Source organism: Myodes glareolus, chromosome 14 (assembly GCF_982192425.1).
Source record: "Myodes glareolus chromosome 14, mMyoGla1.1, whole genome shotgun sequence".
Taxonomy (NCBI): Eukaryota; Metazoa; Chordata; class Mammalia; order Rodentia; family Cricetidae; genus Myodes; species Myodes glareolus.
The window spans coordinates 14,755,271-14,769,533 of NC_142039.1; the positions used below are offsets into that span (position 1 = coordinate 14,755,271).

At 43.8% G+C, this 14,263-nt stretch overlaps 1 protein-coding gene across 1 annotated transcript in view; it reads left to right on the forward strand.

Annotated features, from left to right (window-relative positions):
* Itga8 (integrin subunit alpha 8) overlaps window positions 1-14,263 on the forward strand; it is a 172,498-nt gene that overhangs the window by 139,477 nt on the left and 18,758 nt on the right. Inside the window, exons 26-27 of the mRNA XM_087896358.1 lie at window positions 3,629-3,757; window positions 9,211-9,324. Of these exons, the coding sequence (XP_087752484.1) occupies window positions 3,629-3,757; window positions 9,211-9,324 (243 nt within the window). The remainder of the gene's footprint in view (window positions 1-3,628; window positions 3,758-9,210; window positions 9,325-14,263) is intronic.

Here is a 14,263-nt window from a genome sequence, read left to right on the forward strand (position 1 = left end):
AAGTGGATGCCACTTTGGAAACAATAGCCAAAACAGTACTCTAGCATCCATGTGTATGTTTATACACACTTTCACGCTCTCACCCATATATGACTTACACACACACACACTAATCATGACCCGATTTTTCCAGTACTTCCACTCTGTACATTAGTTTCCTGCTAGAGGCTGGGGCAGGAGATAACAAATTCAAGGTTAGCCTACACTACATATCCTGTCTCAAAGGACAAGAAAAGAAAGAGAAGTTGTACATAGTAAATCTGCTGTCCATGGCAGCAGACACATACAGAGGGGTAATAGAAAACATATGGGGAACTAGGGATTTACACAATTCTTAATTGTCTGTCTAAGCTCCGTTTTTTAAATCTTGGGCTGTAAACACTTTTCTATCAGATACTCTATTTCTGAGCATTTGCGAACAACTCCTTTGTTTATCCTCTGGCAAGACCAGGCTCTGTCCTTGTCCTGGGCAATCCCAGCATCCGTGGGGCCGACACTTCTCTGAGTTCTCACCTCACTCCATCCAGATGCTCACAATCCTGGGACTGTGGCCATTGTTCTCTAGATACCTTGCCTCCGCCACACTCAGCATCCTATTCTTCAGCCATTCTATTCCTATAATGTTCTCACCGTCTCTCTCCAATGAACCTTCCTCTCTTAATATGCATGCTTTCTCTGAAGCATTCAGCCCAATTCAGCCCAGCCCACTCCTAAAGCTACCTTTGGCCAAACTTTCCTTCCGGCCATGCTGAGAATGCAAGATGATTTACCTGGACATTCTTTTAGAAACTTCCAAAGTTTCCAAGTGACTGCCCTGGGAGTCCCAGTAAGATGTACTTTTATAGTCCAGCTTCTCCACTTTTAGCTGGTGGTCCCATTATATCCCAGTGGTTGGAAGTATCCGTGGGGTCATCCTTGTCACAAGGAAGTCCTGTCCTCCTCAGTCTCTATATTAACTACTCCAAGCCTCCGCTGCACTCTCTGTACTGCCTCTCCAGTTCCCGTCACATTGCTGTTGTCCTGAAGACAAGCGTGTCTTCAAATGATCAATTTCCACATCACAAAATCCAGCCCACAATATGCAACATCTAATATTCTTTCTCTTCTTCAACTTCTCTCTGCAACGCTTTTGGAGAAAAGCCATTTCCTTCTGCTGCTCCAGGCTTAATTTTTCTACACCAAATGTCCCCGTTTCCTGTCTTCAACTTCTTCTCCTCTGCTACCCCTCCCTTGAACCTTACAAGCCTCAGAATTTCCTTCTGCATTAAAATAAAAAGTAAACTAAATAATTCGACCTGCATCCTTTTCAAGAGTGGGCTTTGCCTACCCACTTAAGAAAGGTTCATCCCAACTCTAACCCACTAAAAACTAGTTTTGTTTGATTACTTGGTTGCTTCATTTGGGTGTGTGTGGGGTGGGGTGGGGCAGGACCTCACAGTGCAGCCCTGGCTACCTGAAACTGTCTATGCAGACTCTGACATGGAAAGAGACTGCTTTAACATGAGAATGACCAAGGGACTTCATTTGATGCTCTTCTAAACAATCGTTACTTATCCAAACCCTCTTAAGTATAATGATTCAGTTTTCACCCACAGAATATCCCACTCAGGAAAGGACCACAATTCTTAGCGGACATATTCAGCCAATACATATGTCCCTCACCAGGTTTCCCTTCTCTGCAAGATCTGGGTGACACCAAGAGTTCTTTGTTTTTGCAAGTTTCCCTTTCATTCCTAATGGGCTTCCTCCCCACCCCAATCTCCCCAAATTTTCCTTGTTAAATCTCCTTCCTCTGCCTGTTTTCTGGTGTTTCCTGGGAAAGGCCATGTGACTCTCTGTTTCTTACTTTATGTTCCCTCGCCAAGACTAGTCGGTGGCGAGTGTGAATGGGCCTGAGAGCTATTTACAGACCTCAGAGATCAAGCGCCACATGAAATGGAAGCCCAGAGCTTCGTGACAGCTCAGGAAGGGAAACCAGAGAGGCTGCCGTGGAGTGGGAGTCAAACGCCTCCTGGTGTGATGAATCTGGGGAAGCCAACAGGAGCAAGATCCAGCATGTCATGACCCTTGTCACCCTGAAGTGTCTGGATTCCATCCCTTTGTCTGTCTGGTAGATTCTTCCAGGCCTTCAGTAGCACTGATCATCACTATTTTATCTTCTGTGGTACATTCCACATCTGCAATGCTGGGATTTCTTTCTTCATCCCGGACAGGAGTGTAATCATGCTGCTCTCATTATGTGTAGACAAATCAAGCAAGGGAAGGCTCGAGCTTTAGGGTGGAAGTGGGAGGCAGGTTTCTGTACTCAGTTGGTCACAGGTAGTCCGAACTTTGTCACTGTGACACAACACTGAGTTTCCACAAAGCCTATACTTGAGAACTGAGCAAACAAAATAGTAAGAAATAACAATCTCATATTTATTATTACATTATTAATTTATTAATACAAAGTAGTACATTCTGTACTTTGTATTGCGCCTCATTCACAGTTTCCCCTACTGCTTATGCCCTGTGAGCCGCAAGTTAGGCAGATCTGCAAGCAAATGATGTCACTAGGATATTGTGTGGGGTTCACACACAATTTGGAATGCCAAAGTGTGTTTTCAGCCAGAAGTTGTGCTCAGCAGGAACACTGAGATAAAAATCACCTGTTCTAGAATACAAACTAAGAGTGAAAAGCGAGCTGTTTTCCACATACAGCAGCGTGTGCACTGGGAAAGCCATTGTCCTTGGGACACAGGTCTCTGTAACATGAGGGGTCAGCTTGTTGGGGTATCTGTCCCGCCCGGCACCCCACAGCAGGCATACCCCAAAGAAAACCATACACAGGACTCCATAAGATTATAAACTGATTGGCCATTAGCTCTGGCTACTTATTAGCTCTTATAACACATATTACCCCATTATCCTTATCTACGTTAGCCACATGGCTCAGTACCTTTTCTAGCTGGGCAGCTCACATGTTGCTTCTTCAGTGATCTGGGTAGGACTGCAGAGGGAGCTTCCTGCTTCCCAGAATACTCCTGTTCTCTTTGCTCCACCTCTACTTCCTGTCTGGTTTTCCCACCTATACTTCCTGACTACCCAATCAGCATTTATTTAAAATATGATTGACAGAATACAGATAATTCTCCCGCACCACGTCTCCTCACGGGGGTGCTTCTAAAGAGCAAGGGAACAGGGTCGCAGCCAAAAAGACAGCAGGCTGTGGAGCACATCAGGCTATCTCCAGCCCTTTCTAGACACCTCAGGGTTTATCTTTCCACACAGAAGTTGCCCCCATTTAGCCAGGCCTCTCCATCATGAGAGGAAAACAGTGAGAGTAACTGATGCCCGGAGCGTCAGTCAACTTCTCGTTTTCTGCCCTTCTGGGGAAATTATTTCTTCTTCAAATTTATCCTTGGAAATAAATTTCCCAAAAATATGTTCTCCTGCGCTTCATGGATTCCTGTCACCAAAGAGGGGACAGTTTCGTTCCTTGTCATCTTCAGTCGTTTTGGTGTTGATTGTGCCTATGTAAAGCCCAACTTTTGTGAATCCGATTCAATTGCCCGGGCTTTGAGGTGAAGGAAAATGGTAGAATCTGTGAATGCAGCTACATGTGGTGATGTCTGCTTTCTCTCTGCAGCCAGCTGCCTCCCCAGAGGACACCCCCGAGCTCAGCGCCTTCCTGAGAAACGCTACAATTCCTCATCTTGTTAGGAAGAGGGATGCGCCAGTGGTCCAGCTCCACAGACAGAGCCCTGCAAAAATACTGGTGAGTTGCCCTGTACAGACAGAATTCCCAGACACAGGTGGTTTTAACTTTAACTCTTGCTTTCAGTTTTCTTCAATGCTCAGACACGTCCGACAGCTTTGGGCGGCTTGTGTTGCAAAATGAAAGTGACTCTTTTGTAAAGATTAAGAAAGTGTTTGCAATATAGCCTTTATAGTCTTCTAAATCCACCACGACAACCACTTCAGAGAAACAGAGGTGAACACTAAGTGTGACTGTGAATCCATTCCAAGAACAAAAAGAACAGAACAGGAGGAAGGGCAGGAATCGTAAGATCCATATATGGCAATGTCATACTGAATCCCACTATTTGGAGATTAACTTCTGAAAATCAATTTACAGTCATCAAGTTTCAGTTAGCCCTCTCAGAGGCCCTGAGTGGGGCAGTTGAGATGAGTGCCGAGAGCCGTCTCGACCCAGTATGTCCCTATGGTGTCACACCTGCCTCTGAATCTTACCGGGCTTGGCTTGTCTGAAAGAGGCAAGCACCGTGTGCTCAGGGAAACCAAGTCGGCTTGTGACTCGTGCACACCTCCACGTGTACGGAGGCAGTACTGACGAAGAGGCACGATTCAGCCTAGGTGCTGTCAATACATGAGCAGACGGAAGAAATGCGACAGGCATGGGCAATGGAGCGCCGAAACACCTCAAGGAAGAAGGAAAACCAGCCATCTGCAGGAAAATTAGTGGAGCTAAAGGACATCACATTAAGTAAAATAAGCCGTACAGAAAATAAGAATCACATATAATTTTACTATCTGGAATGCAGAATATAAAAATAAAAGATCAACAGAAATCCCATGATCGTCTTAGCAAGGCAGCAAGCACACCCAGGGACTTGGATGATACATGTCTATGATCCCAGCACTTGAGAGGTAGAGGCAGAGAGATCAGGAGCAGGTCATCTTTGTCTACACAGCAAGCCCAAGGCCAGCCTAGGCTACATGAGGACCAATCAAAAGACTGGGAATTAAAGTAATAGAGAGAGACTCCTGGGAGAAAAAAAAAACAGCAGCGTATTTATTAGGAACTCTGGTTCATTGTATTACTGTGCATAAGTTAGCATAAAATAAAACCTTAAAGATAAACTAATGTGTTCAGGTTTTCGGGGCTGAAATATGGCACTGAGGGCCTCTGATGGGTCTAGCCTGATCTTAGCTGGACTTTGCAGAACTGTCAGCATGAATTGGTATTTTTGTGCAAGGCCCTTATTCATCCCAATGTTGATTATGATCTTATCTCCTCTGCCTTTCCTCCCGTGGATGCTCGTCCTTTCCTGACCACGTAGCCAAGGCACAAAGCAAGCGTTAACTTCCAATCCATCAGCATTTCCCAGACTACAGCCATAAGAACTCAGTTATAGGTACAGCCTCAAATTCTGCAGAAGTCAGAGCCCACCAGACATCCCATCCTCTTTCCAACCATACCTGGGGACTGGGGGTGGGAACAGGCTGAGAACACTGTGCCTCGGATAGAGCAAAGACTGCCCAGAAAGATGCTTCTTGCCCCACACTTGCACTGAAGAAGCCCATCCTGATACTCATTATCCAAACTGAAGCTACAGCCTCAAGTGCCAATCCAAAGTCACAAACAGAAAAGAGAGAGGCCTTCATCAGGAAGCTTTGGACCAAGAAAAGAACGACTGAAGGCTAAGAAAGCTAGAACTCTGAACAGCTCTATAGCTGTCTCCACAGGAGCAGCGGTCACTGCCCTGGCTAGGTGGGGAGCTGGGAAACTCGTAAGCCCACGCTGTTGGCCCTCTCCCAGAAATGCAGAGTGACTCTGAGACTCCTCTGGGCACTAATGTGCTCTGACTCTCAGGCCTGCTTCCCTCAGATGAGAATATGCATGGTGTTCCCTGCATTGCTTCCCTGGGCACAGCTCAGTGCCCGGCTGATGGGCTCGGTGACCGTGTAAACAAATGACTCAGGTATGAATTCACTGGAGTAATGGTGATAGCTTTTGTAGTTATATCTCAAATGCCCTTAGAATGTCATTCCATTCGTCTATGGCCCTTAGACCTCTGAACTCTCCATCCAATTACAAAAAAATCTACTGCACAGATTAAAAAATAGATTACTGAGTGCTGACCAAATTCACCAGCCACTACCCTCACTGTATTCAAACTACAATGCCCATTTTTGCAATATTTCAGTGAGCCCCATTGTTCCAGCCAGTCATAAAAGAGACATAATTCAAGGAGCAAGGATGTCCAAGGACTTGAGCCTCTGAGTTTAGCATTTGCATAGTTGCAAGAAGAGCAATGACAAATGTGGCTTTTCTTTCTGCTGTGACAAATACAAGACAGAGCAACTTAGTGGAGGATTCACTTTAGCTGACAGTTAGTGATTTGGTTCATCACACAGTCCCTTGGCCCCATGCCCTGGGGGCACACATAATGGTGGCTACTGGGATTAAAGGTGTGTGTCATTGATGCCTACTCTATAAGACTGAACAGTGTGGCTGTTTTACTCTTCTGATCTTCAGGCAAGCTTTATTTATTAAAATACAAATGAAATGCCACTACATGAATTGACTATAATTTTTAAGGCAGAAGAAAATATATGTAAAAGCCTGATACTCCTAACTACTTATTTCAGTCCAGTAAAGTAGAGCAATGTCATTCCAGCTACAGCACTAACATTGCAGAACATATCTGTAACAGCAGTCAAGAGCAGGACCATTGGGTGACACAGATACAAATTCCGCTTGTGTGTTAATGAGGCAAAAGACTTAAGGAAGTAGAGTTTGAGTTTGAGATGATAAGTCCAGTGGCAGTGGTTGCAGAACTGGCCTGGGCTCCTAAAACAACGAAAGAGGCTTTTGCAACTGTGTCTTAGGGCTGGGGAGATGGCTCATTCTTAAAAGTGGATTCCTGACAAGCATAAATACCTGAGTTTGTTCCCCAGAACCCATGTAAAATAGCTGAGTGTGGTGGTGTGCATTTGATCCCAGTACTGAACAGGCAGACAGGCTGGGTGCCCAGGGCTCTCTGGCCAGTAGAGCATCTTTGGCAAGTTTCAGGACAGTGAAAGACACTGTCTCAGCATAGAAGGTGGGATGTGCCTGAGGAGTAACACCCGAGGTGACCTCTGGCCTGCACAAGCATATGTACACATGTGCACACATAGGAACACACACAATCATGTCTTAATTCCTAATATCCATCCACTTGTTTCTTCTTAATAGGAAAATTAAAACATGGAAATGAAAAGTACAAGGGAATTTATCTCCAGTAGCATACTTAAGAGATAAAGCTACAATAATCAGCAGATTATGAGTTAAGGGCCTGCACGCTTGTAAAATTGTACAATGGCTTCAAAATGTTAAAGTAGGCAATTCATACTGTCCTTTTTAGAATAAATTTATTTTAGAAAAATAAAGCTGTATGTTGTCAATAAACGTTGACATCGAAAGAATCCTGTTGTATACAGTAAAAATGGGAAGAGTCCATTGAAAAACCAATATCCAGACTTCTGCAGTACTAAATATTTGCAAAAACAGGATTTAGATTCCTCTTACACATGCTACTTTGCGTATGAACTTGAGCAGAAGAGCAGCGGAGAAATGGTATCCTCTTGAAATTCTATGCACTTGTGATGTAAGTCCAGTGTCTTCTCTCCTGCTATTTCTCATTAAATATTTTAACATAAATCTCAACCTCTAACTATCACAGGAGCCTTTTTCTTGCAAATGATTGCCAAGACTGTCATTAGTTTCTGCATCTGATTTCAAACTCACATTACATTCTCCTTTCCTCTTATTGGCTCAAAAACTACAAGCCAGGCAACACCCACCAATGTCCTTGAATCGAGACAACTCCGAGGAGAGGATGATTATGCAAAGTTTACTCTGAAATCAAAAGCTAAACAAGACCTCCTACAGTTTTTGTTTGGTTAAAACCGAGTACGGAATCCCATTCCTGATTAGGAATTTGTAAGTGTAGCGTGCCAACGTCCTGTGCTGGCATCACGCTTTCCAGTTTGCATTTTTTTAAAATGTGCATCTCCAACACGGAAACTTAATTCTTCTCCCACCTACAGCCATCTTCGCCTCCCCCACCTCAGTCCCCCGTTGCTTGGGCCAGGACTACCTCCCTCTCCAAACTTTTCTCTGTTCTCTTTACAACTTACAACATCCGTGTCTTTCTTCATTTCATTTTCACATTTGATGCTATGGACCAGCTGCTGAAATAATTACAACCCTTTCCTTGCTCTCCCTATATGTCCTCTCCCGGCTGCCTTCCTACTCTCGCTGACCCCACCTGAGGATTTTTATGAACCACCCTTCTTCCCACTCAGTACCTGCAGGTTCCATCTCCAACCTCTTGCTCTCCTCTGTAATAGCCTCCACTCTTTCAGGGCTACTTCTTTGATCATATCTCCAATCCAATAAAGGAGGTCTGCACAGGGCACGTGAAAAACAGACTTGCGGTATCCATGTATTCCCACACTCAGTTATTAGTCATCTTTGCCATCATTGTGATCAAAGCGCCTTACAAAAGCAAGTGAAAGGGGGAAGGTTTATTTGAGTGCAGTTTCTGAGAGGTTTCTGCTTGTCCTAGAAAAGGCATAGTACCAGAAGTTGTGTCTCGGCCTTGGGGGTGCATAGAAGCAAGACCACATACATAACCAGTCAGTTAGTAGACAGTGCAGGTTGGAACCAGAAGCAGGTATAAGCTTAAAAGTACACCATTAGTGAGTGACCTGTTCCCAACCAGGTCCTTCCTGCTAGACTACACAGCCTCCCCAGACAGCGCCACCTGCTGGATACCAAGTGTTCAAACAAATGAGCCTGTGGAAACCGGGATCCAGTGAAGATACATTTGATAGGTAGAATGTCCTCATCGGGAACCTCTTTTCCACATTGTGTATCTTGTATTTAAAAGGGGATCCAGTATAAGACGGGTAAATATCTGGTTTAACAACAGCCTAATGTGTCGGACTTGTACAAGCGCCAGCTCAGCGATCAGGAAGTGGTTTGGACAGAGGAGAGAATGTTGTGAAGCAATTGCTTATCAGTGAGTCATTAACTTTGAATCTTTGAGGTGACAGGGACTCAAAGGCTTTCTCTGAGAAGGCTTCCAGGTTTTCCAAGTTTATCTTTCGTGTCTAAGAAACATCTTCCCGAGTTCTAAGAAAATGAAACACAGCTCACTGGTTGTCACAGGAGATGGAGTTGTTAGAGAGAAGCGTGTGTCTAACGGGATTTTATGATCCACTTTTACCTTTTTATGACCAGGAAACAACTTCACATCATTGCTAATTGTTCTTTGTCTCAGTTGCTTCAATGAATTTGTTCTCTCTCTAAGTTAAATGAAATACATTAGATTTGCAGGCAAGCCAGTGTCTTCTGAGGAAAGAAATCCACGTCAGTGTTGATTCCTCGCTGCATTCGAGGCACTGATGTTCCGTCTTTGTCTTTGCATTTTGCAGAACTGCACAAACATTGAGTGCTTGCAAATCTCTTGTGCAGTGGGACGACTGGGAGGAGGAGAGAGCGCAGTCCTGAAGGTCAGGTCGAGACTGTGGGCCCACACGTTCCTCCAGGTAACCATGGCAACCGTCCACCTAGAACCTTCTGGGAGATCAGCATCAACCCCTCTGCAAGAATTTTTCATTTGCATATGTGCGTGTGTGTGTGTTATTATTGTGTATTGGCCACATACTTGTGGCCAGAGGTCAAAGTTGTCTTCTTCCATCCTCCTCCACCTTCGTTTCTGAGCCAGTCTGTCACTGAACCTGGAGCTTGCCAACACAACTAAGCTGGCTGTCACCTCTCCCCACACTCCTTCACCTCTGTGAACATCGGCGTGGTAGAGATGCATCATTATATATGGCTTCTTACAAGGGTCCTGGGGATCCAGACACAGGTCCTCAGACTTACACAGGAAGCAGGTTATTGATTGAGCCATCTCCCCAGTCCAGGTTTTTTATATTTTATTTTGAATTTTTTAAAGTTTTAAATGTAAAGGTTTTCATTTTTAAATTTCTAGAATTTAAATATTTCAAAGGACACTTCTGTAGGAGAGGTGAGCCAAGATCAACTGGGGAAGACACTGGACCTCAGCCACACACAGATACACATGCACACACACACACACATGCACATATGCCCACACACACACACACACACACACACAAAGAGAGAGAGAGACATATACGCACATACATTACTCTCTCTCCACCTCAAAACTCAATGAACTTCCCCACTGCACAGATAGATAAAGCAGCAGGCGATCTTCATATTCCAAAGGTCCAAAGTCTCTTGAGATGCTTGCCTGGCTACAGCCTGTGCTGTCCTGATGCTGTCTGAGAGGACTTTTCTAGAACAATCTTCCCATTTCACTTCCTGGTCACCTCCTCCAGGAGATAAGAACACCTTAACTACTCCAAGTCCCTGAGAGTCTGGCGAAAAGACTGCTGAATGGTCAGGCAAGGGACAGCGTAGAATCAGTGTGGAGAGACAGCTATGCAACCCAAAATCTGAACAAATGGAACCAACAAAGAAAGCAATAGAAAGATTGTTCTAAAAGTTCTCACACAGCGTCAGGATAGCACAGGCTGTAGCCAGGCAAGCATCTCAGCTGAGGTTGGACCTTTTGAATCTGAAGATCACCTCCTGCTTTATCTATCTGTGCAGCGGGGAAGTTCATTGAGTTTTGCAGTGGGAAGAGAGAAATGTGTGCATGTGTGCATGTGTGTGTAAGTACATGTGTGTGTGTGTGTGTGTGTGTGTGTGTGTGTGTGTATCTGTGTGTGCACAGGCAAGCTGAGGTCCAGTGTCTTCCCTATTTGAGTTTTCCTTTATTTCTTGAAGCAGGAACTGTTGCTGAACCTAGGTCTCTCAAATTCCAGCTAAGTCTAGCTACCCAGCTTACTATGGGGGTCCCCTGTCTCTGCCTCTCAAGTGCTGGAGTTGCAGATGGCCATCGCACCTGCCTGGCTTTTGTGTGTGGAATGAGTATGGACTCTCATACTTGCCAGCAAGCACTTTATCCTCTGAGCCAGCTCCCCAGCCTGACCTTAAATACATTGAAGATTTAAGTCTCCTCACGCTGAGAAATGATCACCAATTAAATGATACTGCTGTGTTCAGACCTTACTGTTTGGAGAAGCTGTAAGTCAGTCTAATTTTGCTCATATTCTACCTCCCAAACTAGACAGATTCATCTGCCTCATGTGATGATGAAAACCAACCATTGTCTATCTATTAATACAGGACTTTGAGTCTCTAAATCTTCATCTTCTCTATTGTTGAGAATATTTGACAGCCAGGCAGTGGTGGCGCATGCCTGGAATCCCAGCACTCGGAAAGGCAGAGGCAGGCAGAATCTGAGGCCAGTCTGGTCTACAGAGTGAGTCCCAGGAAAGTCAGGGCTGTTACACAGAGAAACCCTGTCTCAAAAAAACAAAACAAAAGAAAAGAAAAGAAAAAAGAAAACAAAAATACTTTGACATTCCCACAAATCTCCAATTTTTCTTATGAAACAAACAAACAAGAGGAAGAAAATCGTTTGTTTTTTTTTAACCACTTCCCATGTACATTACGGATGTGCCAACTGTAGTCCAGAGAGACAAAATCATTCGAGGTTTTCAGTTGTCCAGTTTTAAGCCAGTGTTCTTCAGCGCTACCTAACACTACAGAGGCTAAGGCAGGGAGATGGTGTTCTGAGGCCAGTGTTGAGTTGGAGAACAGCCTGAACCAAATCACAAAGACCCTGTGTGTTAAAAAATTGTTTTTTTAAAATCCTGTCTCAAAAAATCAAAACCTAAAGGTATATAGCTCAGTTATAGAGCAATTACCTAATATATATGAGGATAGGGTACAATCCCTAGCAACTCTCTCTCTCTCTCTCTCTCTCTCTCTCACACACACACACACACACACACACACACACACACTATCATAAGTTCTAAGCCAATGAGGTGGAGAAGTAAGTCCTTCTGAGAGTGCATAAAGAGAAGTAATTCTCTGCCTTCCCCTTATTCTTAGCCTCCATTAGTTTGTGAACATCACTCCAACCTCGGTTGCTATATCACCTCATTCATGTCTTGTGTTTTCTTTCTGTCTTTTTGTGAATGATAGAGTAATGTGTATAAGGATCTGCATGTATACATACATATGTATGCACACACGTATGTAGACCAGAGATAGACAGCAGGTGTCTCCATTATGTCTCTTTTTGTTATCCTTTGAGATAGAGTCTACTGTTGAACCCATCTCTCACCATCAGATTAGCCTGCAGACCAACAGGCTCAGACAGCAGAGAATCTGCCTGCTTCTGCCCCCAACCCACCCCACAGTGCTAGGATTATAGACACCCACAAGCACGCCTACCTTTTCAACATAGATGCTGGGGACCCAGGTTCTCACGCTCACAAGGTCGGCATTATGCCAACTGAACCATCTCCTCAGCCTTCTTCTCTGACTCTTTAAGGACACTATCCTTGGATTTACAGCCCACTCAAATCCGTATAACGTCAGTATAATGACCTTAAGCTCACAGAAATCTTTAAGTAAAGTCATGTTATAAGATTCCAAGTAGCCATGGACATGTTGGGAGGATTCTCAGTCCACTACCATCAGCTGAGTTACTTCCCTCTGAACAACTTGTGCTATTCCATTTGCTACTGTGTAAAAATCTAGTTAATAAACTCTTTAAAATACTTTGCTAGTGTTCAGGAGAATTTATTAACTACAGTTTAAGATTTTTATTTTGATTTTTTTCTTTCTTTCTTTCTGTTCACGCTACATTTTTTCCATCAATTCTCAGATATATCATTACTAATCTTGGGCAAAAGTTGTGATTAGACACAAGCCAATGTAGATTTCTTTGCATTCTTGATAAACATTGATCAAAGTACGTATGAGAATGTGTGGGGATGTATGTTTCTGAATTTCATAGACAGATTCATGTCTGAAAACTACCTATGAGCCAAATGCTCTGTAAGAAACAAAATCCACACATTAAAAACAAGTTCTAAGATTGATGTCCTGGAATGAATCTACAATCTGTCCTCACTATCTCAAAGACTTTGGGGTCAGGAGGCCTGAGCTCAATTCTTTTCTGAACTGGCTGTGCTCTACTGAACTTTGATGGCTCTGAGTTCCCTCCTGTGTGAGATGAAAGGACTGTACAAAAGTCTCCTTTCTTTCCTGAAAATCTCAGTGATGTATGGGCAGCTCATATGGAACCTCTCCTAATAAGTTATTTATGATGTTTATTCTACTTAGCTAAAGTCAGCAATAATTCTGTGTGCTTTATTAATGGCCCCTTTTGGTATTGTGTTGACACTTGGGTTGACTCAGAACAGACTATGTCAAAATGGCTCTCTCTAAGCATTAAGGAACAGACAGCCAAACCTTCCAGAGAGGTCTGCCTGTCTGCAAAGAGCCAGATTTCTGCTGAATGATGACCATGCCGTGAGGCACCAGGATAAATGCTCATGTGTGAATTACTTAATCTTTAAAGCAAACCTGTGGGATACATACGGTTATTATCAACTACATTTTACAAGGGAGCAAACAGAGACATGAAGGTTAAGTGTCCTTTCCAGGGTCACATAGCTGGTAAGAGGAGGAGTCTGAGAGTTTGAGTCCTGCGTGCATCGCTAGGTTAGAATGCTGAACCAGAGAGTATCGCATGATGCTCGCCCACTTGAGATATTATGTCAGAACCATGTGGCACAGACTGCTGGCCTGTAACCCTGATAGTATAGGTTAGTCTATGGTAACCACATATGAAGATTTTCTAGAATATATAGAATATATATATAGAGAGAATATAGAATATATAGCCTTACTACTGTGTTAAATGATCTATGTATTGCATAGCAAGTTATTTCAAAATACAGGAAAGAAGTCATTGGTTGATTTGAGATAAGAGCTCACAGTCCAGGCTGGTCTTCAACTCAAAATCCTTCCACCTCTGCCTCCTGAGAGCCAGTATTACCAACTCACAATCCCCCTGCCTCTGTTACTGAGAGCTAGGATTACCAACTCATAATCCTTCTGCTTCTGCCTCCTGAGAGCTGAGATTACCAATCTACAATCCCCCTGCCTCTGCTTCTCAGAGCTGGGATTACCAGCTCACAGTCCTTCCCCTGTGCTCCTGAGACCTGGGGTTACAGACAGGCACCACCACACCTATGACAAACAGAAGGTAATTCTTCGCTTGTCCTGCTTAGCAGAGTAGCAGTGGTAATAATGATTGAATTCAGAACTGCGAAGCGTTTGGTTCCTTTTCATTTCCTCTGCCAAAACAGACTCCTGGGGCCCCACATGACGCCAGTCATATCTTGTTGGAGACAGATGCTCTGGTCAAATTCTGTCACGTGTTTTCTCTCGCCTTGAGGATATACAGGCTAATTTCTTTCCATTTTATAGTTGAAATACAAAAAAAACAGAAAGCAAACATGCACACCAAATGACTTTACAGAGCATTCTACACAAGTACAATTTACCTCAGATAATGCCACACAGAGG